General features: G+C 59.2%; 3 protein-coding genes across 8 annotated transcripts; 2 read left to right on the top strand and 1 right to left on the bottom strand.

The window, feature by feature from the left end:
• Positions 1-410: 410 nt before the first annotated feature.
• On the top strand, positions 411-3,901 carry FGF22 (fibroblast growth factor 22). Of its 2 annotated transcripts, none has more exons than XM_027546700.1 (3): positions 411-716; positions 2,755-2,858; positions 2,979-3,901. In XM_027546700.1, the coding sequence occupies exons 1-3, from the start codon at positions 503-505 to the stop codon at positions 3,195-3,197; spliced, it is 537 nt and encodes a 178-aa protein (XP_027402501.1). In that variant the 5' UTR covers positions 411-502; the 3' UTR covers positions 3,198-3,901. The 2 variants fall into 2 exon arrangements, with proteins under 2 accessions (XP_027402501.1, XP_027402502.1); XM_027546701.1 differs by having other exon boundaries at positions 2,956-3,245.
• A 343-nt stretch (positions 3,902-4,244) lies between these two features.
• On the bottom strand, positions 4,245-12,364 carry RNF126 (ring finger protein 126). 5 transcript variants are annotated; one of them, XR_003511840.1, is made up of 9 exons: positions 10,079-10,982; positions 7,239-7,297; positions 7,027-7,093; positions 6,690-6,934; positions 5,916-5,984; positions 5,775-5,844; positions 5,235-5,328; positions 4,988-5,103; positions 4,245-4,900 (listed from the first exon to the last, which is right to left on the bottom strand). XR_003511840.1 is itself a non-coding variant. In XM_027546698.1 (9 exons), the coding sequence occupies exons 1-9, from the start codon at positions 12,285-12,287 to the stop codon at positions 4,754-4,756; spliced, it is 942 nt and encodes a 313-aa protein (XP_027402499.1). In that variant the 5' UTR covers positions 12,288-12,364; the 3' UTR covers positions 4,245-4,753. The 5 variants fall into 5 exon arrangements, 4 of the variants coding, with proteins under 4 accessions (XP_027402499.1, XP_027402500.1, XP_027402497.1 ...); XM_027546698.1 differs by lacking the exon at positions 10,079-10,982 and adding an exon at positions 12,213-12,364; XM_027546699.1 differs by lacking the exon at positions 10,079-10,982 and adding an exon at positions 12,213-12,349 and having other exon boundaries at positions 6,690-6,901.
• Positions 12,365-21,050: 8,686 nt separating this feature from the next.
• Positions 21,051-27,418, top strand: FSTL3 (follistatin like 3). Its single transcript, XM_027546694.1, has 5 exons — positions 21,051-21,235; positions 22,581-22,766; positions 25,171-25,386; positions 25,945-26,172; positions 26,263-27,418. The coding sequence occupies exons 1-5, from the start codon at positions 21,133-21,135 to the stop codon at positions 26,313-26,315; spliced, it is 786 nt and encodes a 261-aa protein (XP_027402495.1). The 5' UTR covers positions 21,051-21,132; the 3' UTR covers positions 26,316-27,418.
• The last annotated feature ends 498 nt before the right edge of the window (positions 27,419-27,916 follow it).

The following is a 27,916-nucleotide window of genomic DNA, read 5'->3' as shown; positions in this document are numbered from 1 at the left end:
CATTCCAGGATATTTATTAGTACAAGATAATGAACGTAGTTCCCTACACCGTTGGCTCTGTCTTTATGTCTCTCTGTCTCTGACTCCCTGTGGGTCTCTGCACTCTACCTCTTTAACACTCACACGCCCGCAGTCCGTTCAGACCAATCTGGTGACTCAAGGAGAAGCACCGCTCTCCCCGCCCCGCAAGACAAACACGCGCAGTGACCGCAGGGTTTTCCTCAATCTGCCGGGGCCGCCCACCCTCCCAACTCCAGAGGCGTAGTTGTTCCGCCGTCTGCGGCTCTGGCCCCGCCCCTGAGGAGCCGCGATGGTCTGCCCCCGGACCACAGCCCCGCCCCGCATACTGACCCGCCCCCTCTGGAGCTGGCCCCGCCCCCGAGGCTTCCAATTGGCCTGCGTGGGGCGGCCGGGTCGGTTGCTCGGCTCGCTGATCTCGCAATGGCAGAGCCGCGGATGCTCGCGGGGAGGCGAGAACGGGCAGCGAGTTGGGCGCGTGGCCATGCGCGGCCGCCTATGGCTGGGCCTGGTGTGGCTATTGCTGGCACGGGCGCCCGGCACCGCGGGGACACTAAACACTCCGCGGAGACCGCGCAGCTACCCGCACCTGGAGGGCGACGTGCGTTGGCGGCGTCTCTTCTCTTCCACCCACTTCTTCCTGCTCGTGGACCCCAGCGGCCGCGTGCAAGGCACCCGCTGGCGCGACAACCCTGACAGTGAGTAGCCGGGGCCGCTGCCCGGGGGCGGGGGACAGGGCAGATAGGCGGACAAAGGCAAATAGCAAAGGCAGGGCAGGGCAGCCGGGATGTGACACCAGCTCAGGTTCTATGCACAGTTCTCGTTCCTTCTCTCACTTGAGGGAGGTTCTGGAGGCTCCTTCGGCTGCGTGGTGGCGGCCAAGTCATTTCCCGTCTGGGGCCTCAGTTTCCTCAACTATAAAATGGGCCCAACCCACTTGGAAGGAGGGTTGAACAGTTGAGGTCAAGGTCACGGGGGAAGCTCCCACCTCCAGGCCTGGCTCAGCAGCAGAAGGGTCTCAGAGAGATAGTTGAGGTTGGGACCACGGGGGCTCCAAAGAGGAAGGGGAGGGGAAGCTGGGACTCCGGGAAGAGCCTCCATGGGCCCAGCACATAATGAGGTGAGGGTAGAGTTGAGTCTGAACTCTGAACTCCCCACGCTGCAAAACCAAACTCAGGGCCCTTCTGAGTTGGGGTCCCCTCTATGTCTTCCTGGACACCCACTTGGCAGATGAGGAACTAAGGCACAGAGAGGGCCTGGGGTGGGAGGTGGGGGTATGGAGCTGGGGCTCTACAGTGCCCAGAACCTCACTGAGTTGGTGTCACATCCCTGCTGCCCTGACCAGGAAACACTCAATAAGTGTTTGTGGAATGTATGAGGTAAGAGGAGATGAAGGGGCAAAGAAAGAGAAGGAGGAGATTGGCAATAAAAGGGAGGCTAGGGCGGTCAATGACCCCAGGCCTGTCTCAGTCTCCCTGCAGCTCTGAGACTGGGCAGAGTGGGAGTGGGGGAGCTGAGGCAGTGCTGGCCACTGCCTGAATCACCTCCATTAGGGCAGATAATCACCTTGCCCTTCCCAGTTGCTTTCATCTGGGGCTCTCAAGGCCCTCATTAGTCTCACCAGACGAGGGCAAGGACAGGGGCACTGGCTGGGCCGGTCGCTCAGTGGTGGGCATGGCCAGGCATGGTGGCCCTGGGCTGGGGGTGAAGTCTGGCTGTGCTGGATGGCTTAGGACAGTCACTGCTTCTCTCTGAGCCTTGGTTTCCCCACCTGGAACTGGGTGTCTCACCCAAAAAACAGCTGGTGCAAATGTCCTGTGGGACATGGGGTGAGTGCCCCATCACCAAAGGCATCCAAGTCCAGGCTGAACACCAGAGGGCAGGGCTTTGACTCCAGATTAGGCCCCCGTGCCTGGGTGGGGCTCAGAGTGTGAGCTGGGGCTTGTCCCCCAACCCTGCTCCACTGGACAGGAAACATCAGCTCAGATGGGGCAGGGCTGCCCTAGGGTCACCCATCCAGCAACAGGGCCTGAGAAACTGGCTCTGCCACTTCTCAGGCCTCAGTTTCCCCACCTGGGAAGTGGGCATAGTTAGCACCTTTCTCCTGGAGCTGTGTGTGGGCTTGGTGGGATACAATGCCTGGCATACAGTTAACACTCAAGCAGTGTTAGAGGTAGTGTTGATCTGAACACCTTGTGCCCCACCCCCAGGCCGTTGGCTGGGCGGTGTCTCCCCTGTAAAGACATGGGCCTGGCTAGCCAAGCTGTCACCATCAGATATGGTAACAGCACTGTGGGGACTGTGGGCAAGGCCCGCGGGGCCTGTGCTCACTGCCAGGGGTCTATATCTGTCACAGAGGCACTCACCTCCTCTGACTTGGTTTTCTCACCCCTGACTAACAGGCTCCCCGCTACTGCAAAGCTTGGGGATGATCTCCACTGGCCTCCAGAGAAAGGCCTTACTCCTTCCCCACTGATTCCCACCCCTACCACCTCCCCTGCCCCGCCCCCGGGCTTGGAGTACTCTTTCCCCCACCCGTCAGTCCCACAGCTTCAGGACCTGCATGGCCCCTGGTGCGTCCCCACGCCCAGCACAGGGCCAGGCACACAGGAGGTACTTGGGAAATGTTTCCAATGGGGAATGTTTCCCACGTGAATGAATGAACAGAGAGAGCGGGTGGGGGGGGAGTAGGGAAGTGGGGAGTGGGGCGGGCCCTGACAGAGCCCCTCCCTGCAGGCGTCCTGGAGATCCGATCCATCCGTGTGGGCGTCGTGGTGCTCAAGGCGGTGCACAGTGGCTTCTACGTGGCCATGAACCGCCTTGGCAGACTCTATGGGTCGGTGAGTGGAAGTGCACAGGGCGGTCGGGGGTGCGCGCAGAAGTGTGCGGGGGCGTGTTCGGGGGCGTGTCCAGGGCCGCTCACCGCCCACCCCGCAGCGGTTCTGCGCTGCGCACTGCAGGTTCCGGGAGCGAATCGAGGAGAACGGCTACAACACCTACGCGTCAGTCCGCTGGCGCCACCAAGGCCGGCCTATGTTCCTGGCTCTGGACGGTCGGGGCGCCCCGAGGCTCGGGGGCCGCACACAGCGACACCACCCGTCCACGCTCTTCCTGCCCGTCCTGGTCTCCTGAGTCCCAGAGTCAGTGACGCCTGGTCCGAGATTTCGGGAGACGCGTGAGGCTGGGGAAGGCGGGGTTTGGGGCGAGCCCGTGTCCAGTTACTCACTGGTTTCACCTGCATTGAGCACCTGCTCTACTGGGCACTGGGAACACCACCAGACTCCACAGATGTGGCCCCGCGCTCAGAGAGACTGAGTTGGAGGGGAGGTGGACAGTGAGCTGAGCAGGGGCGTAAGAAATCCAGCCACAAGCTGGGGGCCAGGGAGGCTTCAACAAAGGCACCGGTCAGGCTGGAGATGGGGAGGCAAACATGCCAGGGTGGGAACCTACTGGGGTGTTTGAGGCAGCAAGGAGGTGGGGAGGCTGGGGGCTGGGGTACACTGATGCCATGGACTGGCAGGGCCTGGTCCCAGGGCCCATGGACATGTCACCTCATGGGGCATAGGGGACTTTGCAGGTGGGATTAAGGTCCCTGAGATGGGGACAACCCTGGATCCTCCGGGAGGCCCAGTGTCATCACAGGGTCCTTATAAGAGGGAGGTGGGAGGGTCAGAGGCAGAGGAGATGCTGCGCTGCTGGCTGTGAGGATGGAGGGAGGGGCTGTGAGCCAGGGATGTGGCACCTCTAGAAACTGGAAAAGTGGGGAGTCCGTACTCCCCTGGAGCCTCGGGAGGGACTAGCCCTGCCCACACCTGGATTTAGCCTTCTAAGACCCAAATTGTGACCCCAAGACTGAAGTTGATAAACGTGTTGTTTTAAGCCATCAAGTTTGGTGATTTGTCACAGCCATCCTTGCAGACCCACACACACTGGCCTCAGAGCCCCTTTTAAGGTGTGCAGCCCCTTGGGGTGTGCAGGCCAAGGGGGGTCCCAGGTCAGCTTCCTGGGGGCTGAGCTCCCCCAGGGGGGACAGGGGTGGAGCCAGGAGGTGGGGGGAGGCTCCCACCCCTCCCAGTGGCTATTTCCACTTAAAAGACCAATTTGGGGGGCACTCCCATGGGGTACAGGCTGGACACTCACCCACAGAGGGAGCAGAGTGATCCTGCTGTGGACAGACTGGGCCCCAGGCTGCACCGACGCACACAAGGAATACGCCGACCACCGGCTTCTTTCTAAGTAGGTGTATTTTTAAATAGCTTTCAAGATACACATATTTTCTCCTTTAAAAAATGTCTGTCAGAGCAGTCTTGTCCTTGTTTCGCTGGTTATCCTGGTGTCCCAGGCCCCACTGTTCAGGGTGGGGAGCAGGGCCTGTCCACGCAGCCAGGACCCCAGCCGAGTGGCTCCACCCCGTCTCTCCACAGATCATGCAGGGCCGCGAGTGAGCTCAAACGTCCATTTATTTCAAAGCAGTAATAATTTAAAATTATAAAAACCTTTCCGCTGTTGAACATGTAGAGGGTGAGGTCAGAGACAAAGGGGAGGGAAGGTGGGACGCCCGGGCAGTGTGTGCGGGCGCCCGGCCCAGCCGGGTTGTCCCTGGGGAGGCCGAGCTCCCTCCGCAGCCTGGAAGGGTGGGTCCTCCGAGCCTCCTCCGCGGCGGGCCCGGTGGCGCTGCAGTCCGTGGGCGCGTGGGCTGTCTGCTGTTGCCCTGGGGGCTGGTTAGCCGGTTTGCTCAGGAGCTGCTGGCCGGGTTCTCATTGCCAGGTGAGCTGGAGGACGAGGAGGAGGAGGAGGAGAAGCTCACCCCAGCCAGGCCCGGGGGGTCAGTGGCCGTGTTCTGTCCTGTGAGGCTTTTTCGGCAGACGGGGCAGCTGTCGTGCTTCGCAAGACAGAGAGGAGAGGGAACAGTTCAGAGGCAGCGGGGGTGAGGGGTGAGGGGGATTGTCCCCGCCGGCCCACCACTCACCTGCTCCAGCCAGGGCACGATGCAGCCATCGTGGAAGAGGTGGTTGCAGGGCAGCTGCCGCACATGCTCACCCAGCCCATAGTCATCCTTGCACACGGGGCACTCCAGCCCCGAGCCTGCAAGGCAGGAGTGCGTCTCTCAGGGCAGCTCCCCTGCAGCCCTGCCCAAGGTGTCCCAGGGAGGAGGGGTCACTGGCCCAAGCCCAAGCCCAACCCCCCACCCCACCGCTGACCCCTGGGGCTCGTACCAACGTGCTCCTCAGTCACAGGCACAGTGGGGAGGGCCTGGATTTTCTCTTTGTCTGCGGGTGGGGGACCCGTGTTTTCAAACTGATTGAGGAGCTGAAAGACAAGAGACCAGAAAGCAGGTGGGCTGGTGGGGCCCCTCGCCCCACAGGGCTATGAAATGCAAGGCGGGGTTACCTGCAAAAGCACCGAGGCCCAGTTTGTCCTGGCCTGACCCTGAGGGGTCAGAGGTCAGCTGCCCCAGGAGGCCCAGCCCTGGGCTTCTGCCCACTCTTCTGCTCATCACCACCTTGTAGCCAGGGCTGGTAGCCACCCCAGGGACACCACAGCCCCTTCCTAGGGCCAGGGTGGCTTCCAAGTCCTCACGTGGCTACAACCAGGGGGCAGGCACCGGTGACAGAATATGCAGCAGAAGGCCCCAAGGTGGCTACAGCCCCGCCTCATGAGTGCCACCCAAGACACAGACACGGGAGACACTCTGTCCTCCTGGGCCCAGCCTGTACGGTTGTGGTCCCCACACCAGCTGAGCAAGGCCCTTGTACCTGCGTGATGATGGCGTCCAGGCCGTTGGCCCCCCAGGCGTAGTCCATCGGGTTTGAATGCAGGACGCCCCTGGGCAGAGAAGGCTGGGGTTCAAGTGGCAGAGGGGTGGGCCGGGCACAGGGGGCCCCTCCCCTACTCACCAGGGGCCCAGGCCCAGGTTGGGGATGGTGGCTGGGGTGATGATGCCATTGACCAGCTGCTGGATGATCCTGGAACAGAGTGGCCAGACCCATGGTTAGCGCCCTTATGAGGAGGGGCCAGTGTAGGGGGCCTGGACTCTCAACTGGTGAGAAAAAGCCCAAACACAAGGGTGCTGGGGTAGAGGTCTCCTTGAGGCCTGGACAGTGCCGGTTGATACACAGTTGCATCCACCCCCATTTTGCAACCAAAAAGGAGTGCCATGGGGGGGCCTAGGGGGGGACCAGGAGCTCTGGAGTCAGCCCTGTTCCTCACAGCGGCCCTGAAACATGCCAGCCGAGGTCACAGTGAGTCAGGCCATGTCCTGAGCTGGACTAGCCTCGGCCTGCCTGCAATCAAGCTCCATCTACAAAGATCCACAGGACGCTCAGCCCTGTGTCCCGTGGAGCTAGGACGGGCCTTCTAGGTCTTCCCATCCTGTCCTCAGGACCCTGCACACAGAAGGGGTAAGGACACTGGATACTGCCGTTTGCCTGTGCCCTGGGGCGGAGGCCTCTCTCTGAAGGACGCTGAGGGGCACACAGTGGGCACACGGCCTCTCAGCCAAACTGGACCCAAAGGGGACCCACCCTGCCTGGAGGACGGCCCCTGAGCCAGCACCCACACCTTGTGCCCACAGCACTTCCTGAAAGGACAGCTGGTTGCTCTGCCCAAGCGGGTGGGGTGGGCTGGACGCCCCCAGCCCCCCGCCCGCGGCCACCCCCGGGCCCCCTCACCCTTCCAGCGTGGGGACGCCTTCGTGCCGGCCGGTGGCCCGCCGCGCAGTGAGGCGGGCGCGGGGCTGCCGGGCGCCATACCGGTGCCGGGAGTGCTGCTCTCGCTCCCGCCGGCTCTCGGGGTCCCTGCTATCATCAGCCTGTGCCCCAGGGGGGAACGTGGGGATCTCGAAGCTGTCGTCAAAGATGCCGAAAGCAAAGTGCCCATAGCCCTGCGGCAGCGTGAACAGGGGCTGGTCCACATTCTGCAGAGAGGAGGGCCATCATCATGGGAGAGGGGCCAGGGCTGGGCGGGAGGTGGGCAGCCCTCACAGGGAGCGGGGAGGCTGCCTCTCACCTCGAACGGTTGCTGCCGGCTCTGGTCCGCAGAGGCTGTGGAGGGGGCTGAACCATTCTCTGCACTCCTGAGGACAGTCACCATTAGCAGCAGGAGCACCCCACCCCAGACAGATGGCCAGAGGGTCAGATGAAGGCGGACCCCCTCCACCCCTGACCCAGGTCCAGCCAGTGCACCCTTGGGCTGAGGGTCCATGAGGGGGGTAGCCTTACCTGGTCTCTTCCGGAAGCTCCTCGATAAACCCAGACTCGCATCTTGGGCAGATGTAATCCTGGGGAGGACAGGGCAGGCAAGCATGATCTCAGGGCAAGGCGGTGTGTGTGTGTGTGTGACTCATCTCAAGGGCCCAGGTGGGAACCTGCTAGCTCCAGCCGTGTGGCCCCAGGCAGGGCTGGTACACTGACTTCCTCGCCCACATGGTGGGCCGTGACCTTGGAAGTTACATCACCAACCTCCCACGTCCCTGAGTCCATCAGCCTGTGCTCCCCACAGTGACAGAAGTCACAGTTTCAGGGCCTCCACTCAGCCACGTGGCCTGATGAAGGCTCTGACAAAGCCTGCAGCAAAGGGCCAGCTGACACGGGTCCAGGGAAGTTTCCCAACTTGGGGGACCTGAGAATGTTCCCTAACACCTCCACACCCATACAAGTATAAAGGAGGAGAGTGACTAGGAGAGTGACTAGTGGGGCTCCAGGACCACCTGGGCCTCAGAGACCAACTCCCAGGAAGGCAGCCACCGAGGGTGGGAGGCATACCCAGGCAGAGGAACCGGCCTGCAGAACATTCTGGACTGCCTGAGGTGTGGCCTGTGACCCCAGGCTGGACAGCCAGCAGGCAGACTGTGATGTCTCCAGTCAGCAGAGAGGTGGCTCTGCCCCTCAGGGACAGGGAGCCTGAGCACCAAATCCACTAGTTGGGCTTGGAACTGGCTCAGGTCCACATGTGTTCTAAGGCTGCAAGCGTGAGGTGCTTCCACTGAGGCCGCCCACGGTCCCAGTTCCCAGGAGCCTGGGGCACCGATGGCTGGGCCACCCTCTGTAGGGAACAATATGGAGGGGTGTGGGGTGTGGCCTGCCCTGAAGATGCTGGGGGCCAGGCACCTGTCAGGAAGGCGGGACCCCCACCTGCTCCACTGCAGAGAGCAAAGGGGCTAGGGAATCAAAGGACACCTCCTGAGCCAGGCGGGAGGGTAGGCCAGAGCTGCACATGTCCCGGGGACCTGTGTCCAGATGTGTAATGAACTCTTACGATTCAACAACAAAAGACAAACGTCCCAGTTAGAAAATGGCCAGAAGTTCAGAACAGCATTTCTTCAAAGACAGACAGGTGGCAATGAGCCAAGAAGGGATGTACACGTAGTCTGCCAACGGGGAAACGCAAACCAAAACCAGCGGGGGACACTCCACATCCACCCAGATGGCTGGACCCACAGAGCTGACAGGGACCACTGTGGGAGGCGGTGCAGAAATTGGAACCCCCACATGCAGGTGGACTATGAAATGGGGCAGTGTCCTCAGAAAACAGTCATGGTCACCCCATGACCCTGCAATTGCCCCACCAGGCACCCACCAGGGTGACAGAGACAGGTCCACACAGAAACCCACATGCACAGCAGCCAAACATAACCACATGTCCCTCCACACCCGGGAGCATCACTCAGACAAGGAAAGGAAAGCCCTGACACTTGCTACCATGTGGACGGACCCTGAGAACACGGTGCTCATTGAGAGAAGTAGACACAGAACACACAGAGCGTGATTCCACTGATGGGAAACATCCACAACAGGCAGATCCACAGACAGAGTGGGATCCTGGTTGTCAAGGACCAAGAAGGTGACTGCTGATGGGGACGGGGCTTCTTGTTGAGTGACCAAATGTCCTGGACGAGGACACTGGTGATGGCCGGCTGCAAGACCTGAGCTTTAAGTGGGTGGGACATGTGGCACTGAAACTGTGAACCAGGAACAGCAGGACAGCAGCCCTCTGCCCTCCTGAGCAGGGGCGTGGGGCCCAGGGGAGGCTCCCCCAGGGAGTGCCCACCATAGCTGTCACTGGCATGGGGTTTCCAGGGCTGTTACTCAGCCTGTTGTTTACTTCAACATTTCATAGGCCAAGAAACGCAGTCACTGGAGGCTCTGTGCTTGGTAGCCAAGGTTCTTGCCCTCTCCAGGAGCCCGCAGAGGGAGGGCAATGGATAGGGGCAAACGTGGCTGCAGTTGAGTCTGAGCTGACTGAGGTGAGGAAGCTGGGAACCTTCTGGCCTGGGTCAACAGAAGGCCCAGAACCTCCCTGAAGCCTGGCGGAACCCCCGTGAGAAAACTCTCTCTCCCGGGCACCCTTCCCAGGCCTGCACCCTGCCCTGGGCAAGCCTGGGAGAGCCAGGGCGGGGTGAGCAACACGCCCACTGGAGATAGGGTGTCTGTCCTCCACCCCTAAGGCTCACTGCTGCTCCTGGGGCCTGAGAGAGCCAATCACCATGCCATCCTCAGGGGTCCCTGTGTTCCCCGAGCCCCAGCACAGCCCAGACCGGCCATCTCAGGGCCTAGGCCTCTCCCTGTCCTGGGTCCCCACAGCCTGAGCTGGTATCTACCTGGCTTGCCCCCTCTCGGAAGCTGGGTCCCGGCTGCAAGCCTCTATCTCCTCTGCAAATGGAGGGTAGCCTCAACCCCAGGCTCTGGAATTGGCCCCTGAGCCACAGTGACCTGGTTTCAGGGAGGCCCCAGACTCTGCTGCACATGCAGAAGGTCCACACCTGGGTCTTCAATGCTCCCTCCTCCAGAGGCCACACATCCCAGAAATTTAATTACCTCACCGTAACAGAAATGGGGACACCCTGGGATGGAATGATCACCCCCAACAGGACAGAGTCTATATACCTTGGCAGGGCCCTAGCTCGTGTGCACCTATCCCCAGCTGACAGCTTCTCTCCTGAGGAGACCAGGGTGAACACTCCCTCATTATTACCATGGCAACAGCGGCCCACAGGATAGACCATGCACTCCATTCACTCAGCACTTGCTCCCTGCAGTAGGCCCTTGGAGACAGACCTCACCTTTCATGCCACATGCAGACCCCAGGTTCCTGGCCAGGTGAGTGTCGGGGAATGGGGGACATTGAGGTGGGAGCTGGAGAGATGCTGGCCTTAACACTGAGCTGGCAGGGGGACCAGACTGCGCCCCAGGGGCTCCGTGTAGAGGAAGGACCTTCTCTCTTCACCCTGACGGCTCTCCAAGGTGGCCTGTTCGATGGAACACAGCTTGTTCCCATCCCCCCGACCCTGCTCAGGGACACTTCTGAGAGGAATCAGGGGTGTCCATAGGACAGCAGACAGAACCATGACCGCCACCAGTCAGGCCACCAGGAGCCTGGCCCGTGGATGTCCCAGATCCACCTCATCCCCGGTACTCCTGTTTCCTGGGGGATCGAGTCTGGGCCTGTGCGCCCGAGCAGAGGCCTCTGAGCTGGCCGGCCTGCCTGGTTCCTGCTCCCACACGCCCATTCCAGGCAGGCACCCGCCCTTCCGGGGCATCCTGGCCCCCTTGTGCCGGCACTCTTGAGCACAGGGGTGCCCTCGCCAACCCATCTGATGGGCGAGGAGAATGAGGCAGAGTCTCGTGGCTGCAGGGAGAAACCCCGGGAGCAGAGGGCGTGCAGCCACCCGAGTCTCACTGCCCCACTGGGGCAGGGGGAGGTGGGAGGGGTGCTGCTGGTGGGAGCCTCCCACTGTCACCAGGTTAAGAGCCCACCTCCCTACCCTCATGAACACCAAGTGCACCCCTACTCATAAACAGACACCTGTCTACAGGACCCCGTCAAACCCCTCCCAAACCCACAAATCAGTCCCCTTGCCTCCAATATTTGCTCCTAACAGAATTTACCAACATTCCAACAAATCAAATATTTGCCAATCATTTGCTCAGCATTGGCTCCCTGTAAACTCTGAGAGCAAAGGTCATGGCTACCTTGTCACCACTGGATCCTGTGACTAGAAAGGCCCTCGCCAGCTCAGTGTCCACAGACTGTCCACAGAGATCAGGATCCTTCTGGTCCGAGACTACATGGCCAGGATCCGGCCGCGTGCTGGCCCTGGGAAGGGAGGCCAGAACAGCTAACTACACAGACTACTTGGCCCCGGGCTGCCGATGGCTGTGGACAGGTCACTCTGGGGTAAGCCCAAGGCCCAGGGCCTGTCCGGGGCTCACACCAGCTGCAAGGGGCTCCCTGCAGTTCACCTAGGCTAGAGGGCTGTCCCACCAACCCGACCGTTCCTGCCAGTGGAGAAAACCAGACCCAGAGCTGGGGCGCACAGGAAGCCGGAAGAGGCAGAAGCAGTACGTCTTCCGGGAGGCTGGAGTGGGGAGTCGGACAAGTCTCGGCCCCCCGAGTCTGCTCGCTCACCGAGGTTTCCATTTATCTGCCGGCCCTCATCCCCTTGCCTCTGGAAGCCACACCACCCTTCCCTTATCTTACACTCTCCTCCTGGGTCCAGGCACCCGTCTCCATTCCAGCTCACTCTCCTCTGTGGCTGGGATAATGCCCACGACTCCTACTAACTCCCCCAGGGAAGTCCACAGCAAGAAAGGCAGGGATGGGAATCTGGTTCTTAAATCAGCCAAAAGACCAAGGAGAGCTGGTGCTCAATCAATCGTCACCACCCACAGCCCCTTTCCCTGGCCCCCCACATCGCCCTCTTCCTGCTCCTCCTGAGCTGGCCGAGCGGCAAATGCCACGAGCGGAGCCGCCAGGGGTTCCGTCCCTTCTAGCCTTCCTCCCAGTCGGCGGGGGAGGGTCGGCCAAGCGGGGGACACCGACCCCATCCCGGACCTACCCACTCGGAACTTCCGGGCTGAGGGGCCTGGAAACCGAGCCTTTCACGAGCAGCTGTCCCGTGGCCTCCACCCGGACGAGAGCACAGGGCCCACCTGGGTCCAGACCCCGGGCCCCGGAAGGCGCAAGAACGCCGGCTCGGGCCGCCGTCGGGCCCGGGAGAGCTACGGCTCTCTCCCACGAGGCGCCCGCAGCGCTGACCGCGCTCGGGGCCGACTCCGCTCCCTCCCGGTCATCGGCCTCGCTGCGCCACCAGGGCCGCCGCTTCCGGGCCCTCCGCAGGGACCTCAGTTTCCCCGTCCGTGCCAACTCGCCTCGGGCCAAGGCAGTGGCCCCCGCCCGCCCGGCCTGGGCCTCACCGGCAGGCGCGGCACGATCTCGACTGAGCAGCAGTGGCAGAAGTACCGTCCGGGCTGCGGCGACGCCTCGGCCATGGCCACCGCCGCCTCCTCCGCGCCGCCCGCCCCCCGCGCGGCGCCCGCCGCCGGCCGTTTGCTGCTCCCTCGCCGGCCGACGAGCCCGCGCACGCTCACGCACGGCACGCACAGCACGCACGGCGTGAGGAGGGGAAGGGCAGCGGAAACGGGACAGGCACCACGCGAGGCGGGCGGTGGCTCGGGTGACGGTGGCCGCCGAGGAGCAAACTAGGAGCGGAGCTGGGCGGGGGTGGGGCCATGGGCGGGGCCTTGCTGGGCGGTTGCCTGCCGTAGCAACCTGGATCAGGGCCTGAGGTGGGTTTGGAGGCGGGCCCGGCTCGAAGGCTAAGGGGAAGGCCGAGGGCGGGGTTGGGGCGGGGTGGGGCCAAGCCCCTCCTCTTCTACAAATCTGCTACCAGCTCCCACCCCGACCCCCCTAGTTCCTTCATTATTTCTTCTATTGCCAAGACCCACCTGTTTGGAAATCAGTCCTGAATATTCATTGGAAGGATTGATGCTGAAGCTGAAACTCTTAATACTTTGGCCACCTGATGCAAAGAACCGACTCGTTGGAAAAGACCCTGATGAAAGATTGAAGGCGGGAGGAAAAGGGGATGACAGAGGATGAGATGGTTGGATGGCATCAACGACGCAAGATTGAAGGCGGGAGAAGGGGATGACAGAGGATGAGATGGTTGAATGGCATCAACGACGCAATGGATATGAGTTTGAGCAGGCTTCGGCAGCTGGTGATGGATAGGGAAGCCTGGTGTGCTGCAGTCCATGGGGTCGCAAAAAGTCGGACACGACTGAGCGACGATTGAGCGACTGAACCGAGTGACTGACTTACCTGTTTCTCACTTCTCTGTCCTCACTGCTCCTGGGATGCTCCGGTGCGCTCTCACCTCCAGGCGTTTGCACGGGCTGTAACCTTGCCCTGGTGCACCGTTGCCTAGATACCCACATGGCTTTCTTCCCCCACACCTTTCAAGTCTGTTCAAATGTCCACCTATTGAGGCATGTTCCGCAACAGCGCTTAGGTCCATATGATAAACTGTAGGGTCAGTTCCACAACAAAATGGATTTTTGTATCTTGTTCCCAGCTGGACTCACAACAGGGCCTGGCACACAAGCTTTACATAAACATTCTTCGAATGCATGCAGACAGAAGACCCATTCCTGGATCAAGGAGGCCTGCTCTCCCATGCCTCAGTGTGACACTTGGCATAAAAGACTCTGAGCGAGGTGTGGCCTTGTTTCCATGATGCCTCAGGGTGAGGAGAGGGCAAAAAACCTACCCCTCCTCTCAAAATTAATCAGGCCAGGATCATTTCTGAAGTTAGTTTCAGGACAATTATATGCTTATTTCCTTACCCACTAGACAAACATTCATGAAACTCCTGTTGCATGCCAGACTCTGCTGGGGTGCAAGGACATAGCAGAGGAAACCACAGACAGGAAATGAAAGTGGTTTTCTGAAATACTCCATGACTGGAGGACACAGAGCAGGCTGCAGACGCCCCAGCCCCACGGGACTGAGCCAGGGGATGAGCCCCTAGGGTACCCTTGGCTCTGCCTGGAGAGACAGAACTTCCCACAGGACAGGACCTTAGAGCCAGGACTTTGAGTAATGAATAGGAGTTAGATGGAGGTGGGATTCCTGCTGAGAGTTGGGAGTATTGGAGCCAGAGTGTCAAAGAATTACAAATTGGAACCTGTGCATAAAGGGTCTTAAATGTCAAGAGGCAGGGAATAGGGACTTGTCTGCCAGCCACCATCTTGCACCCCTCAAAGCTCAGAGGTGATTCCGAGGCATTCCTGCTCTGACCACCAGAGAGCGCCCCAGCCCTGTTGCTGGGAAACAAGCCCTGTTGCTGGGGTAAAAGACACCCCCCTCCCCAATTTGCCTCCACCCAACCCTCCCCTGAGGGGTATAGGGAGGGGCCCTTTGCTTCAGACCTTTACTGCCTAGCTCCTGACTTGTTTCACACCAGACATACATTCATTGATTCATTCATCCTACAGAAGTTTCATTTTGTTTTTTTTTGTTTGGTTTGTTTTTTCTTTTCCTTTTGACTTATGGGATCTTAGTTCCCCAACCAGGGATTGAACCTGGGCCCAGAGCAGTGAGACCACCTAGTTCTAACTACTGAACTGCCAGGGAATTCCCCATCCTGCAAAAATTTATGAAGTACCACCCAAGAGGCCTTGGAGTCAGTGGGCTCACAGCATTCAAATCCGACCAAGTCACACTGGCTATGTGGCCCTGGGCAACTCACTTAACCTCTCTGGGCAGGTGGCAGAAACTTCCTCTTGAGGGTTTGAGATTGGATTATGCTTGAGGTTCCTGTGGGCCATATGGCCTTCCTGAGTTCATCTACCCTTCTGGCACCTATCCCCAGCCCAGTGCAGTCTTATTGGCCCCCATGAGTGGGCCGAACTGCAACCCCCCTCAGGACCTTTGCCTGGTCATGCCCTCTGCTGGGAGTCCCATTCCCACCATCCTTTCTCTTTTGCTGCTTCTCAGAAGGGTGCTCTGATCCTGTCCTGGGGGAGCCCAGTGCCCTCTTCCTTCTCTCCCCAGCTCAGCCACCCCCAGATCCAGGAGTTATCAGTGGTATCTCCTAATATGTGAAGCCAATACCCAGAATATAGTAGGTGCTCAATAGATTCTTGAATAAAAGAACAATTAGTGAGTGCCTGCTGTGTTCCAGGCCAGAGTAGGGTGCTGGGAATGCAATGGGAACAAGAATATGGTGTTTTGTATCTTATAAAACTAAGCGCTTAGGATGTACCAGCCAGATGTTTAATCCTCACACAAGCATCAGGATGTGGGAGCAATGAAGACTCTTGTTTTACAGATGTGAAAGTGAAAGTGAAAGTCACTCAGTCCTGTTTGACTTTTGGCAAGCCCATTAACTATATGGTCCATGGAATTCTCCAAGCCAGAATACTGGAGTGGTTAGCCTTTCCCTTCTCCAGGGGATCTTCCCAACCCAGGATCGAACCCAAGTCTCCTGCATTGCAGTAGACTGAGGCTCAAACACGGTCACACAGCAGACACAACCATTGGACCTCTGGGTCTGGGCTCCTTGCCCTGCTGGTTACCCTGGGACTGGGACATCCAAATTCAGGTAATCAGGCCGGTATCTGCATGTGATCCAGAGGTGCTGATGTTCTGGGGCCTCATGCATCCATTTATGACCAGTGGGCACCTTGCTGCTGCCACTGGTGGGACAGATGTGTGATGGGAGGCCTGGCCACCCCAGGGCTCTCTGATTGTGGGGTGCCTCCTGATGGGTTCTCAGCATTTTCTTGAATAGTCTTTGAAAGTGCATTAGGAAGTAACCCCTCAGCACAGGACTATTTCGCCCCCTAGTCACTGACTTGGGTTCAAATCCAGCCTCTGGGAGGGAGCTTTGGGAACGCTAGAGCTGGAGAAAGCAGTTCTGTCACCCACTTCCCAGGGAGGCCACCGCCCCACGGGGCATTATTTCAACCGGCATGAATACACTGCTATCTGCTTAAGCATTTTTTTTTGCTTGCTTTTCAACCTTTTATTTACATATTTTGACTTATGTCCTTTTTATTATTTGTATTTGTTGGTTTGTGTGTTATATTTTTAATTTTAGACCCCTGAGTCACCCATACCCAGGACCTGGCAGCCCCAGAACCTCAGATGCCCTTCAATCTATTCTCCTGGGGTCAAGCCACCATCCTCTTAGGTCAAACTTCCTTCATTTCCACCTGCTCAAGGAATCTATCAGGACTAAGTCGTCAGGACCAGGACCTGTGAAGCCAGTGGGGGAGATGGATACCTCCATCCTCTCTCTCTTGAGCAACCTCTCTTGAATGCTGCTCAAAAGTTGTTATTTTAAACAATTTCTAACTTCCAGAAGTGTTTCAAGAATAGTACAAAGGGTCCCACGCGTCCTTGACTCGGGTACACCAGTGGCGAACTTTTTTTGCTCTATGTGTCTGTGTGGAATTTTGGGCAAACTTGCTGCCCCCAGCCGCTTTATCCCAAGCACGACCAGGTGTACTTCTAAAGCTAGGCCACTCTCTCATCTGAAGAAGCAGCACGTTTACCAAATTGGGTAATTAAGCTTTCACAGCTTTATCAAGGCTGCTCTGCCTCCCTCAAAGGAGGTGGGGTTGCACCACCTCTCAGCCTGGCAGGGATGGAGATCACCATGCAATCCTTCAATCACAGATGCTGGTATCGACCGTGTGCCAGGCGCAAGAACACAGCCGGGATACGGCAACAAATGTCTGCAAAGTCAGACACTCAACAATATTGAGCACTGTGATGTGCAGAATAAAGGCCCCCATATACGTCTGACATTTTAGCTCATTAAGACTCCTGTCAGACTGCTAATTTCCAGAACAGTAAATAATAAGTCTGTGCTATTTTAAGCAGTTAAATTTACGACACTTTGTTAAAGCAGCAAACAGGAAACTCATACGTCAAGCTATTACATGGTCACCTCCAGACACAGGCCGCCTGAGCATTTCCGTATTTCCCTGAAGTCTCGCCCCAGTAGGCTATCCCTCCTGCCATTGGCAAGTGCTGGATCACATGGTTGTGCCTGACATCACTTCAACCCTGTTCAGCCAATCAGGATTCGCCTCCAAGCTGAGGGCAGGTCCGGCCTTCTGGGTCAAACGTGGCCGCCAGATTCCTGCGTAAAATCCTGTTGCTCTTTCATAGGGAAGAGGATGGCGTGGGGACATTAAGGGGGCAACGTGGGAAAAGTAGCTAAGGGAAGGGGCAAGAATTGAGTTGTCTCTGAAGGAAGGGCTTCAAACCTAGGCCGACAAGCCTAGACTCCATCCAGGGGCTATGGGGAGCCCTGGGTGGCATTTGGAGCAGGGACCACACAAATGGTTTGGACGTTACAATACCCAGCTCTATTCAGAGTTCTCCTATGCTATCTGCCATGGCCGAGTCTTCAGTGTTGTCTTGTGTGAAGTATTAGTCACTCAGTTGTGTCCAACTCTTTGTGACCCCATGGACTATAACGTGCCAGGCTCCTCTGCCCATGGGGTTCTCCAAGCAAGAATACTGGAGTGGGTTGCCATTTCCTTCTTCAGGGGATCTTTCCTACCCAGGGATCAATGCCACTCCTGCATTGCAGGCAGATTCTTTACTGTCTGAGTCACCAGGAAACCCCTTGGTTATCATCATATGTCCCACTAGGGAACCAGCAAGACCTTGCTTCCCACAGCCTGCAGAGTTTCAGGTCTAGTCCAAGGGTTGCACAGGCTAAGATGATGTGGGGTCTATCACAAGCATTCTTCTGGCTTGAGTAATATGGGATCCAATGACCCTGAGCATTCTTTACCAGGCCATCCTGGAGGCAGTGGTTGGTACAGCAGCGTGGTGTGATTCCCACAGCCCCTACAGAACCTGCTGCTCTGGATTCGAAAGCCTTTGCCTAAATAAGATATAAGCAGGATTATTGTAAGCTGGTTTTGTTCCCTGCAAGGGACAGAAATGCTGCTTAGATCAGCTTTATCTTATGGTGAAGAGGAGTTCAGGCACAGCTGGATCAAGGACCTCCAATAACACCACAGGGCATTACTACTGCCTCTCTTGGTTCAGTGTCCCACTGAGCTGGCATCTCCCTGGACATTGGCAGAAGCCATCTGCAGCCCCAGGCTCACACCCCTCCAGCTCAGGCAAGAAGTGGGTGGTCCTTTTCAAGCTAATGTCTCAGAGCTGACTCTTCCTGTTGCTAAATGTCAGATGATTCTAAGTGGTCAGGCCTGGGTTGGGGCCACTCTTGGGGGCTTTTGAGTTGGGAGTGCAGGTGATTCCCCAAAGGAAAACCCGGCTCTGGGACCTGAGGAGTCCCACAACCTGGGGATGCACCCTGATTGTTCGGGTCCTGGAATCTTGTTTGCCTGGTACTGACTCCATTCCCGACCCTGTGGGAATGGAGACCCCCAGAAATTCACTTTCCTTTCTCCAACCTCAGTTGACCCCTCTGTAAAGTGGATGCCTTCCTCGTTCTGAATGGTAAAATACTTACCTATTCCTTAGGTAATAATCTCTGCACCCATGTCATGCCTCTCCCGTGCACCAAGCACTGTGCCTGGCGTCCTGACTAGAATCTGTGGTACTGGGATCTGTGCCCATTTTACAGTTGAGAGCATAGAGGCACAGAGTGGTCACATGTGGCCTGGCCAGGGTGGCACAGACTGGACTGCACTTCCACGAGATGCCTCCTCCTCCGTCCAGGCCTTAGAGTCACCTCCTCGGAGACCCCACAACCTCCCTGCTCCCGGGGTCTCTGTCCTCCACTGTCTTCACATGTGTGTGTTCACCCCCCTGTTTTTCTCCAGCCAGGTAGGGATCGTATCATTGCAACACTGAACCCCTTTGTATTAGCGGCTGTCACAAATTGACGCAAACTTGGTGGCTTAAAACAACACAGATTTTTTTTTCTCTTCCATTTCCAGAGCTCAGAAGTCCAACACAGGTCTCTGAGCTGAAATCAAGGTATTGGCAGAGCCGTGTTCCTTTCCAGAGGCTCCAGGGGAGAATCTGTTCCTTGCCCTTTCCAGCTTCTGGAGGCTGCCCACATTCCTTGGCTGGAGGCCCCTTCCTCCATCTTCAAAGCTGAAAATGGCAGGTCTAGTCCTCCTCATGTTGCATCTCTCCGACCACAGTGGGGAGGGTCTCCACTTTAAAGGATGCTGTCATTACACTGGGCCCACTTGGTTAACCCAGGATCATCATCTCCCATCTGAAGGGCCTCAACTTACTCCTATGTGCAAAGTCCTTTTGCCATGGAAGGTGACATATTCACAGGGTCTGCAAACCCACATGTCTCAGAGGGCTGTATTCAGGCTTTCTTTACTTGTAGCACAAACATCCCATGACTTCAGTTTCCATCCCCCCTTCCCTCATACAGTTCAATCTAATTCAACATAAACATTCTCTCCTTCTGAGAAGTCTGCCCTGTCTCCCTGGGCTGGGTCAGGTTGGCATCTTACATCACAGATCTGATTAGCGGATTGTTTCTGTCAGTTTCGCTGGGGGTAGTAAGTTGGGACCATGGGGAGTTAGGATGGGTGTGGGCCAGGAAACCTTAGGGCAGGCGGCTAGGGTAGGAAGCTGCTGCAGGCTGGGTCAGGGTAGAGAAGAGGGCACAACGGGAGATACTGGAAAGAGGGGCTCCGCGAAGAAGGCCATGACCTCCTTAAGGTCATGCAGTACAGAGCTTCTGGGTTCGGGAGACACGCCAGACTGGGAAGCAGAAGGCCACGGGCTGCTGGCCTCGGTTTCGAACCCACGCCAGGCCAACAATGGCCCTTTTATTTGTACAGCTCAGGACTGGGTGGCTGAGCCATGGTAGGGTCAGGTCTCGGCCAAGGTCACCCTGTGCAGCCCCCGCACACCCTTGTTAAGAACACAGGGTCTCATTCGTGCCCCATTTCCCAACCAGGAGAGAACCCCCTTGGATGGTCAGAGGCCAAGGCCAGGTCAAGACGGCTGGTGCCCTCCCTCAGTGCTGCTCTGAAGTAATGTCTCCCCTGGCATTGGCTGGGAGACATGGGTCAGGCCAGGCAGCTAAGGTGGAGGACAGGGTCTGGGTGTGGTGTTGGCCACAGATCTCGTGCATGCAGAAGAGGGGTGTGGCTTTATGGGGTCCTGCTTCTACACCTGCGGAGGGGGCAGATGCAGGAATGGGGGGCGATGAGGCATAGGTGGCCCTGGGAGATAACCAACAGCTCTCAATCGTTTGTTTTTCCTAAAAGCATTTTCTACTCCTTAAAGTTACACATTAATTTGTCTGTCTATGACCTGGACAGACCACACGAGCTCACTGAGGATGGGAGTAGGTCTGCCTTAGTTAACCTGTTGCCCCAGTACCCTCAAACGTCTTTGCCTCCAGGAGACTGTCACTAATTATTCCCCAGAAACACAAACACAAACTGTGTAGAGGGGCTGCACAGGGTCCATGAGATGTGGAAGTGCCCTGACAATTTTCTGGGGCCCCAAGGACTGAAAGGATCAGCCCAGAGTAGGAAAAGCATCCTTCTGCACTGAGGCCCCAGGGGGCTGCGTGCTTCCCAGCCCATCGTGCATTTTGGGAAACCAGGATTCCAGGTGGCAAAGGACAGAGAGCACTGACCCTTGGAGAGGAGGAGCAGGCAGATTATTCAGGCCACCTAAGGGGTTGTTGCAGGCTCAGGGTAGGAGGAGGGGCAAAGGCCAGGCACACAGTAGGCACTCTGGAAGATTTGCAGTATGATTATTGCTGTTGGCATGTTGTTGGGACCACTGGTGTGTCTGTATCTGTCTCCTCTCCACAGCCCCTCCCCCCCCCCCCACGTGCTCACACCCAGCTGTGCCCACCGGCTCCAGGGGCCAGGTGGCCAGGCGGGTGGCCTGGAGGGTTGGATTAGGGAGTGGCTGGGGCTGAGGTCCCCGGGTGTGTGGGAGGGGACGGGGAGGTCAGGCTACGAGCCCAGAGCACACTGGGGCCACGCCAGCCATCACATGCAGACCACGATGCGCAAGGCTCAGCAGACGCACTCTTCGTGGGTCACTGGCCAACTCGTCCCCCAAACGCACGGCGACACCTCGAACTCGAAGCCACGGGCCCGGCTCCCGGGTGGGGCCCCCGCCCCTCATCAGCTGCCGCCCACATCGCGAGCGACACTGCCCCGAGCCCCGCCGTCCCCGCGCCCCGCCCCGGCTGGCCCGCCCCGCCCCGCCCGCAGCCCGCGGGACCTTTATAGGGCGCGCCGGCCGCGCGCTGGAAGTGGTGCCGCCGCCGCCCTCCCTGCCGCCCGTCCGCCAGCTGCCCGCGCGTCCGACGCGGGGGTCGCCGCCGTGTCTGCGTTCGCCATGCGTCCCCGGGCGCCGGGGCCACTATGGCCGCTGCCCTGGGGGGCCCTGGCATGGGCCGTGGGCTTCGTGGGCTCCCTGGGTTCGGGGGACCCCGCGCCGGGTGAGTGGGGCGGCCGGAAGGGGCGGGCGGGGCGGGCCACCCACGTGGGCCTGCCGGGAATGCGGGCCGGGGGATAGGTCGGGGGGCGAGGCGGCGGTGGCAGCTGGGGGCAGAGAGCAGTGACCCGTGGTGACCCATGGCCACTGCAGGTTGAATGTGGGAATGCTTGGGGCTCCCCTCCCCCAGCCCTAAAAGACCTAAAGGAGGGTCACCAGGAGGTCAGGCGAGCAGATGTGACTCCTCACAATTTATTATCAAGAACTAGTCCCCAGGGCTGCTGACAGTTACTGAGTGCTCAGGGTCTGCCGCCTCCCTCCTGGAATCCACGCAGCAGCCCTACAGTGTGAGCACTCTTATGCCCGGTTTCCAGATGGGAAAACTGAGGCAAAGGGTCAGACAGCTTGTACGGGGCAAAGCGGATATGAACCTGGACTTTCCGGGTCCCAGTGCCCCAGAGAGGCAGGGCTGGGTGGTTGGACTCAGGATCTCCAGCCCGGGTCTCAGATCTTCGCTGGGTCTGGCGCAGGCAGACTTGTTAGAATCTCGTATCTGCCAGTTGTGGAGACGCCAGGGAAGTCACACCCCAACTCTGGGCCTCAGTTTCCCCTTTTATAAGGGGAGCAAAGATGCCGAGCTCCCCGAACTGAGCTGGTCCCTCGGAGCTCAGCAGTGCCTGGGAGCTCCTGGGATGGGGGCCCCGGCCACTCCTGCCCCCACTTAACGGTGCAGAAACTGAGGGCCATCTGTCCCCCCCACCCCACCCTGCAGCCCCACCCCACCCCTGCACTGAGGGGAGAGCCAAGCCCCCTCCCCGAAGGCCGCGTCCCCGGGGAGACAGTGAGCTCATGCAAGGGGAATGTTCCCAAGTTGGAGTGAGTAAGAGGCGGGCCAGGCGAGGGGGGGCTGCCAGGCGAGGGGGCTCCGCATGCCCTCGGGCGCTGTCTAGACAGAGGGCAGAGGCGGGAGAGGCGGCTCTAGGGCCCACTGACCCTGACACGTCCAGCTCCGGGTGTTTGACTGGTCGGGCAGGATGCCAGGCCTGGGCTGGGGGCCTGGAGCCATGGGGAGAGCTTGCCGGGAGGGGAGGGGGTTGGCAATAGAGCCGTATGGGGGCCGGAGCCCAGAGGAAGGATCCCAGAAGAATCTGCAGCCGGAGCCGGGACACCTGTGTGGTTCTCTATCCCTCCCTCCCAGGTGGGAGGTGGATCATCCCCTTTGCAGTTACTGAGCACCAACTGTATGCATCCCCATGGGCCAGCAGCTGCCTGGCAGGCCAAGGCTTGGGTGTGGAAAGGAGCACCTGGGGGCACCTCTGGCCCTGTAGGAACTGCCCCTCTGTCCGCAGGTGGTGTCTGCTGGCTCCAGCAGGGCCGAGAGGCCACCTGCAGCCTGGTGCTGAAGACGGATGTGAGCCAGGCTGAATGCTGTGCCTCTGGCAACATCGACACCGCCTGGTCCAACTTCACCCACCCGGGGAACAAGATCAGCCTCCTGGGCTTCCTAGGCCTCGTCCACTGCCTCCCCTGCAAAGGTGAGACCCTGTGCGTCAGCAGAAGGCCGTGGTCTCTTGGTCAGAGGCGGCACAGGCAAGAGTGAGCTTCCTGTCTTGGGGGCATGCGGGAGGTTGAGGCTGCTGGCAAGGGGATCCCAGACTCAGAGAGGGTTTGGGGGCCTTCGGGCTCCCAGGCCCTCAGCCTCCTGCAGAAAGGATTCCCCAGTTTGGTTTCCAGCCTCTAGGGTCTCACTCAGGGGGAGCCCTCTGCCCTGGTAGCCTTGCCCACCTTCACTCCACATGGTGGATAGACAGGCACACCTAGCTCCTAGAAAGGTGGATTCTCCCTGACTGGCCATTAGGGTTTGTGACCCCACACTCAGTGTTCCCAAACACTCATCTGCCCTTAACCTCGCAGGTTCCAGGGTCTGTGGTTAGGGCCACAGCTGTATGTTTAACAAGCATTTGCCTTCTGGACTGTGTTCTGTGAAATGCTGCCTCCTCCATGAGAGACTAGGAGCTCTTTTAAGCACAGTGAATGAATAGGTCAAGACATAGTCTCGTTGGAGACCCTCTCAGCCCCCTGTGCAAGACTGAACCTGCAAGGACCCAGAGGGCGCATGGGGACATGACTTGAAGGAGGTGGGCTCTGGAAACCAGGGTGTTGTTGGATGATTAGGAGTTTGCCAGCTGGAGAGACCATGGTGGGGCGGGTGGGGAAGGGGGAGCACGGAGACCATGGCCTGGGATCAGACCCGAGTGGGTGGAGTCAGGACAGAGGTGCTGGATGGAAGCTGGAACTGAGGGCTGCAGACCTGCAGGCCAAGCCGAGGAGCCTGGCTGGCCGGCTGGGATGTGATTAATACCAGATCAGCCTGGCTGGGTGGTCCTGAACTCAACTGCCATGTGCCCTGGCTCCCTCCAGAAGCCCCTCTGGGTTTTAGGAGGAGGACAGACTTCAAAAAGTGCCTGGCCCAGGCCTGACATGGTCCAGGATGCCCTCCCCCCACCTCATCTGGCCCTGGCGACAGGAACTCAGCCCTGCCACTTCTGTTCTAGCATGCGTGAAGCCACCCGGGGGAGCGTTTCCAGATGTGCGTGTGGGCGGGCAGCACAGGAGGCACCCAGGTGCAGTCCACATGCCCTGGCAGGGAGACATGAGGGGCTCTGGCTGGCTTCTAAAGGAGCTTCCATCACTGTATGCTCACCCTGTAGGGTGGAGTTCCGGATTAGCCTCACTGTTAGACTCAGGGCAACTGAGGCTGAAACTTCAACTCGAGCTCAGAGACAGACCCAGACCCACAAATCATGGAGCTGGGGGGTCCATCTGGTCTGGCCTGGAGTTCTCACGCCTAGGTGCCCTGGCTCTCCTCAATTCACAGCTGTGATGGGGCCTCAGTTTCCCACTTTGGTGTGTGTGTGTGTGTGTGTGTGTGTGTGTGTGTGTGTATATATATATATATATATATATATATATTTGTTCAGTTGCTCAATTATGTCGGACTCTGCGGCCCTGTGGTCTGTAGCCCGCCAAGCTCCTCTGTACATGGGATTCTCCAGGCAAGAATACTGGAGTGGATGACCATTTCCTACTCCAAGGGATCTTCCCGACCCAGGGATCAAACCTGCATTTCCTGTGTCTCCAGCGTTGGCAGGCAGTTTCTTTACCACTAGCGCCACCTGGGAGGCCCCTTTGGTAAAATGATGACAAAAGGGCACCACCTTGTGGGGGCAGGTGGGAGGCTGTACTGGGCCTGGGAGGCGAAAATCAGGCTTTCGTGGGGCCGGAGTGGGGGCGAGGAGCCAGAGAGAGATTTATTTCCCTACCTGAGAAATGGGGTTGCGGGGGGCGGTAACCCTGTTTCGAGGGCTCGAGCTGTGCGAGGCCCCCTCCTCAGGAAATGAACCTCAGACCAGGCCAACACCCCGCCCTCCCCGACGCCTCTTCAGGGGAGGTCCTGGCAGGCGGGAGGAACAGACGCTGCCCATCCTCCCCAGCCCCGCGCCTGGACGGGGTGGAGCCCCCCGGGCTGACGCAGCCGGTCCCCCGCCGGCCTTCCCAGAAACGCGCGTAAATCAGGGAACAGACGTCAGCCTGAGCGGGTGGCCCAGCTGCGGAGCGAGAGCCGGACTGGGGGTGAAGCCTGTTCCTCCCAGACCCCCAGATTCCCGACAGAGACCCCTCGCTTCCGCCCACACTGAGCCCTGCACCCCGACAGAGGCCCGTCCCGCGAAAAGCGTCGAGTCCTAGTCCACTCTGGAGTGGCTGAAATTCCCCGAGACCCCAATTCAGTTTCCTCCCCCGTGAGCCCCTTCTTCGGACCGCCCCTCGCTCCGGTCCGGCCTTTATCCGTCGGAACAGGGAGCGAGGGCGCTGGGCCTCGGAGGACCTCCGGCCTCGGCCATGCGCCGCAGCCCACGCGTGCGTGTCCTCTGTCCACAGATTCGTGCGAGGGCGTGGAGTGCGGCCCCGGCAAGGCCTGCCGCATGCTGGGGGGCCGTCCGCGCTGCGAGTGCGCGCCCGATTGCACGGGGCTCCCGGCGCGCCTGCAGGTCTGCGGCTCTGACGGCGCCACCTACCGCGACGAGTGCGAGTTGCGCGCTGCGCGCTGTCGCGGCCACCCGGACCTGCGCGTGATGTACCGTGGTCGCTGCCGCAGTACGTTGGGGCGGAGCCTTGGGGAGGGGCGGGGCCCCCGGGCCTGAGCATCCTGTTAGAGGCCGCTGCCGCAGCGCTTGGGGGTGGGTCACTGGCAGGAAGGGGCGGGGTCTATAATCCAGGGTGCTTATTACAGGTCTCGTAGATTTGGGTGCGGCCCATGGTAGGCGGGGCCTAGGTGTGAGCTCGTGGGCGGGACCTATAGTCCCAAGAGAGTATCACAAGCTCAGGTCTTGTGGGATCGGGAATGGGGAAGAGTAGGGTACAAGTTTGGAAAGGGGGCTTCTGAGGCCCCTATGGGGTGAGAAATACGAGTATGAGAGTCAGAGGAACTTATTGGCGCAAAGTGGGGAAAGATTGACCGTAGATCTGGGGCGTGGCGTGGTTCGTGGAAGGGGTGTGACTTCGGTACACCAAGGGGCGGGTCTAAAGGTGGGACCAGTGAGTGGGCGGGACATTGGAAGGGGTGTGGCTTCTGGTGCAGCAAGGGGCTGGGGCCTGAAGACCCCGCCCTGTCCGGAGTCGCGCTTTTTACCTGTCCCCACGCCCCACCTGCAGAATCTTGCGCCCACGTGGTTTGCCTGCGGCCACAGTCGTGTGTGGTGGATCAGACCGGCAGCGCGCACTGCGTGGTGTGTCGCGCGGCGCCCTGCCCCGCACCATCCAGCCCCGGCCAGGAACTCTGTGGCAACAACAACGTCACCTACCTGTCCTCCTGCCATCTCCGCCAGGCCACCTGCTTCCTGGGCCGCTCCATCGGCGTGCGCCACCCGGGCAGCTGTGCAGGTGCGGCACGCAGAGGGGAGCAGCGGGGGGGTCTAGCCCCCAGCCCCTCTCCGCGCCCGCATTTCTCTTTTGGTCCCTCCCACTCTGCAGGCACCCCCGAGCCGTTAGATCCTGAGTCCGAGGAGGAGGAGAACTTTGTGTGAGCCTGCGGGACCGGCCTGGGCCTGGCGTTCAAGGCTTCCCCTTTTTATTTATTGCCACAGCAGAGTCTATTTATGTCCAACGGACACCCCCAGAACCTGGACAGGGACCACTGTGGGAGCCCTGGTGCCCCTCGACGATATCTTGGAAGGACTGGGGAAAAGAAGCCTGGGAGCAGGCTGGTGGGTGGGTGCCCAGACCCCCCAGCCCCCACCCCAGGTACCCTATTGCCCAGGAGGACCTCAAACTTATGCTCCCTTGGGGATCACTCTGTTAATTGTCGCTGCCACCAAGAGGTCTAGGGATTTCCTGCCAGCAATTAATGAGGAGGTACCCTGGCCTTCTAGAACAGGGACCAGGGGGTGAGAGGGGGTTCACAGCCTGGGTGTGAATAGATGAGCTTCAGAACATGCCCAGACCGCAGACAGATCAAGGAAGCAACCACTGTCTGCCACCAGTCCCAGGGTGACCAAGGGACTTACCTTCCCCCTTCCTCACCCATTTCCCAGCATGTCCCTGGGGGATGGGGGTGCCATCTGTGCCTCCTGACACAGGCCTTGGGCGTGGAGAGGCATCTGCTAGAACAAAGCAGGCACCATGTCAGGTGGGAGGGACCCGGTGGGGCCTGTGAGGCCCTGCTCACCCACTGGCCCAGGGTGGGGCGTATATGCCAAGACCTGCTGCATACCTGGCATCCTGGAGCCGTGTGTCTGAGGGGCACACCGGTGCCTGCTACCCTATCCACAGGTGGCGTTCCCTGTATCTTGCCCTGGCCTCTAGGCCCAGTTCCCAGCTGAACCCTCCTTGCCTGCCAGCTGGGTTTCCTCCTGCCACCTGGACTGTTGCTCTTTGTCACCTCCCCATGCCCATCTGTAGGCCAGAGGTGCAGACCCAGAGGGGGAGGGGCGTCCAGTGGGGCAGGAGCACAGCTCCCCAAGATGGTGGTGCTCATCCATGTCCTTCCCTGCCTCCAGGAAGTGCCTTACCTGTGACACCCAGAAAAGTGCCCTTTAGTAGTGGGTTCGCCCAAGCCCGCCAACAGGGCAATCTCCCCCGCCCTGGGGTCCTGCCTCACCTGCCAAAGAAATAAACACTGAAAAAGCCACTGTGGGTGTTCAGACCTTGTTTTGCTCTCCTCTCTCTGAACCTCTGTGTCCCCCCACTTTGGGAGGGGGTTACCAGCCTGGGGTGCTGTGGGGGTTTCTGAAAGCATCCAGAAGAGACACAAGTGCATGTTCTTGGGGCAGGTGCTGCCTACTTCTGGGCCTCAGCATCCAGCTTCAGCTGTGGGCAGTAGCAGGCATAGAACTGAGGCAGGTGGCATGGGGTTGGGTGGGAGAGTCTTGGCCTTTATGGGGAAGGGGAGGAAAGGAACGGGGTCTTGGTGGCTTAGGGAAGCCCCAAGAGGCCACTTGGTTTAGGGTCCAGAAATGGCGGTTTGGCCTGGAAGGGTTGGAGGTGCCCTAATGACACTGACATGATTAGTAAAAGCACTGGGCTGGGGCTCACCCAGCCTTGCTGCCAGCCAGGCACCATTTGCCTGAAGTTCTTTTCGAGGATCAGGCTTAACACGGAGGTAGGCCAACCTGAGACCCCACTCTCT

The sequence above is a fragment of the Bos indicus x Bos taurus genome, chromosome 7 (assembly GCF_003369695.1).
Source record: "Bos indicus x Bos taurus breed Angus x Brahman F1 hybrid chromosome 7, Bos_hybrid_MaternalHap_v2.0, whole genome shotgun sequence".
In the NCBI taxonomy this organism is placed as follows: domain Eukaryota; kingdom Metazoa; phylum Chordata; class Mammalia; order Artiodactyla; family Bovidae; genus Bos; species Bos indicus x Bos taurus.
Note: the sequence above shows the minus strand (reverse complement) of the source record. Positions and strands in the feature narration are given on the sequence as shown.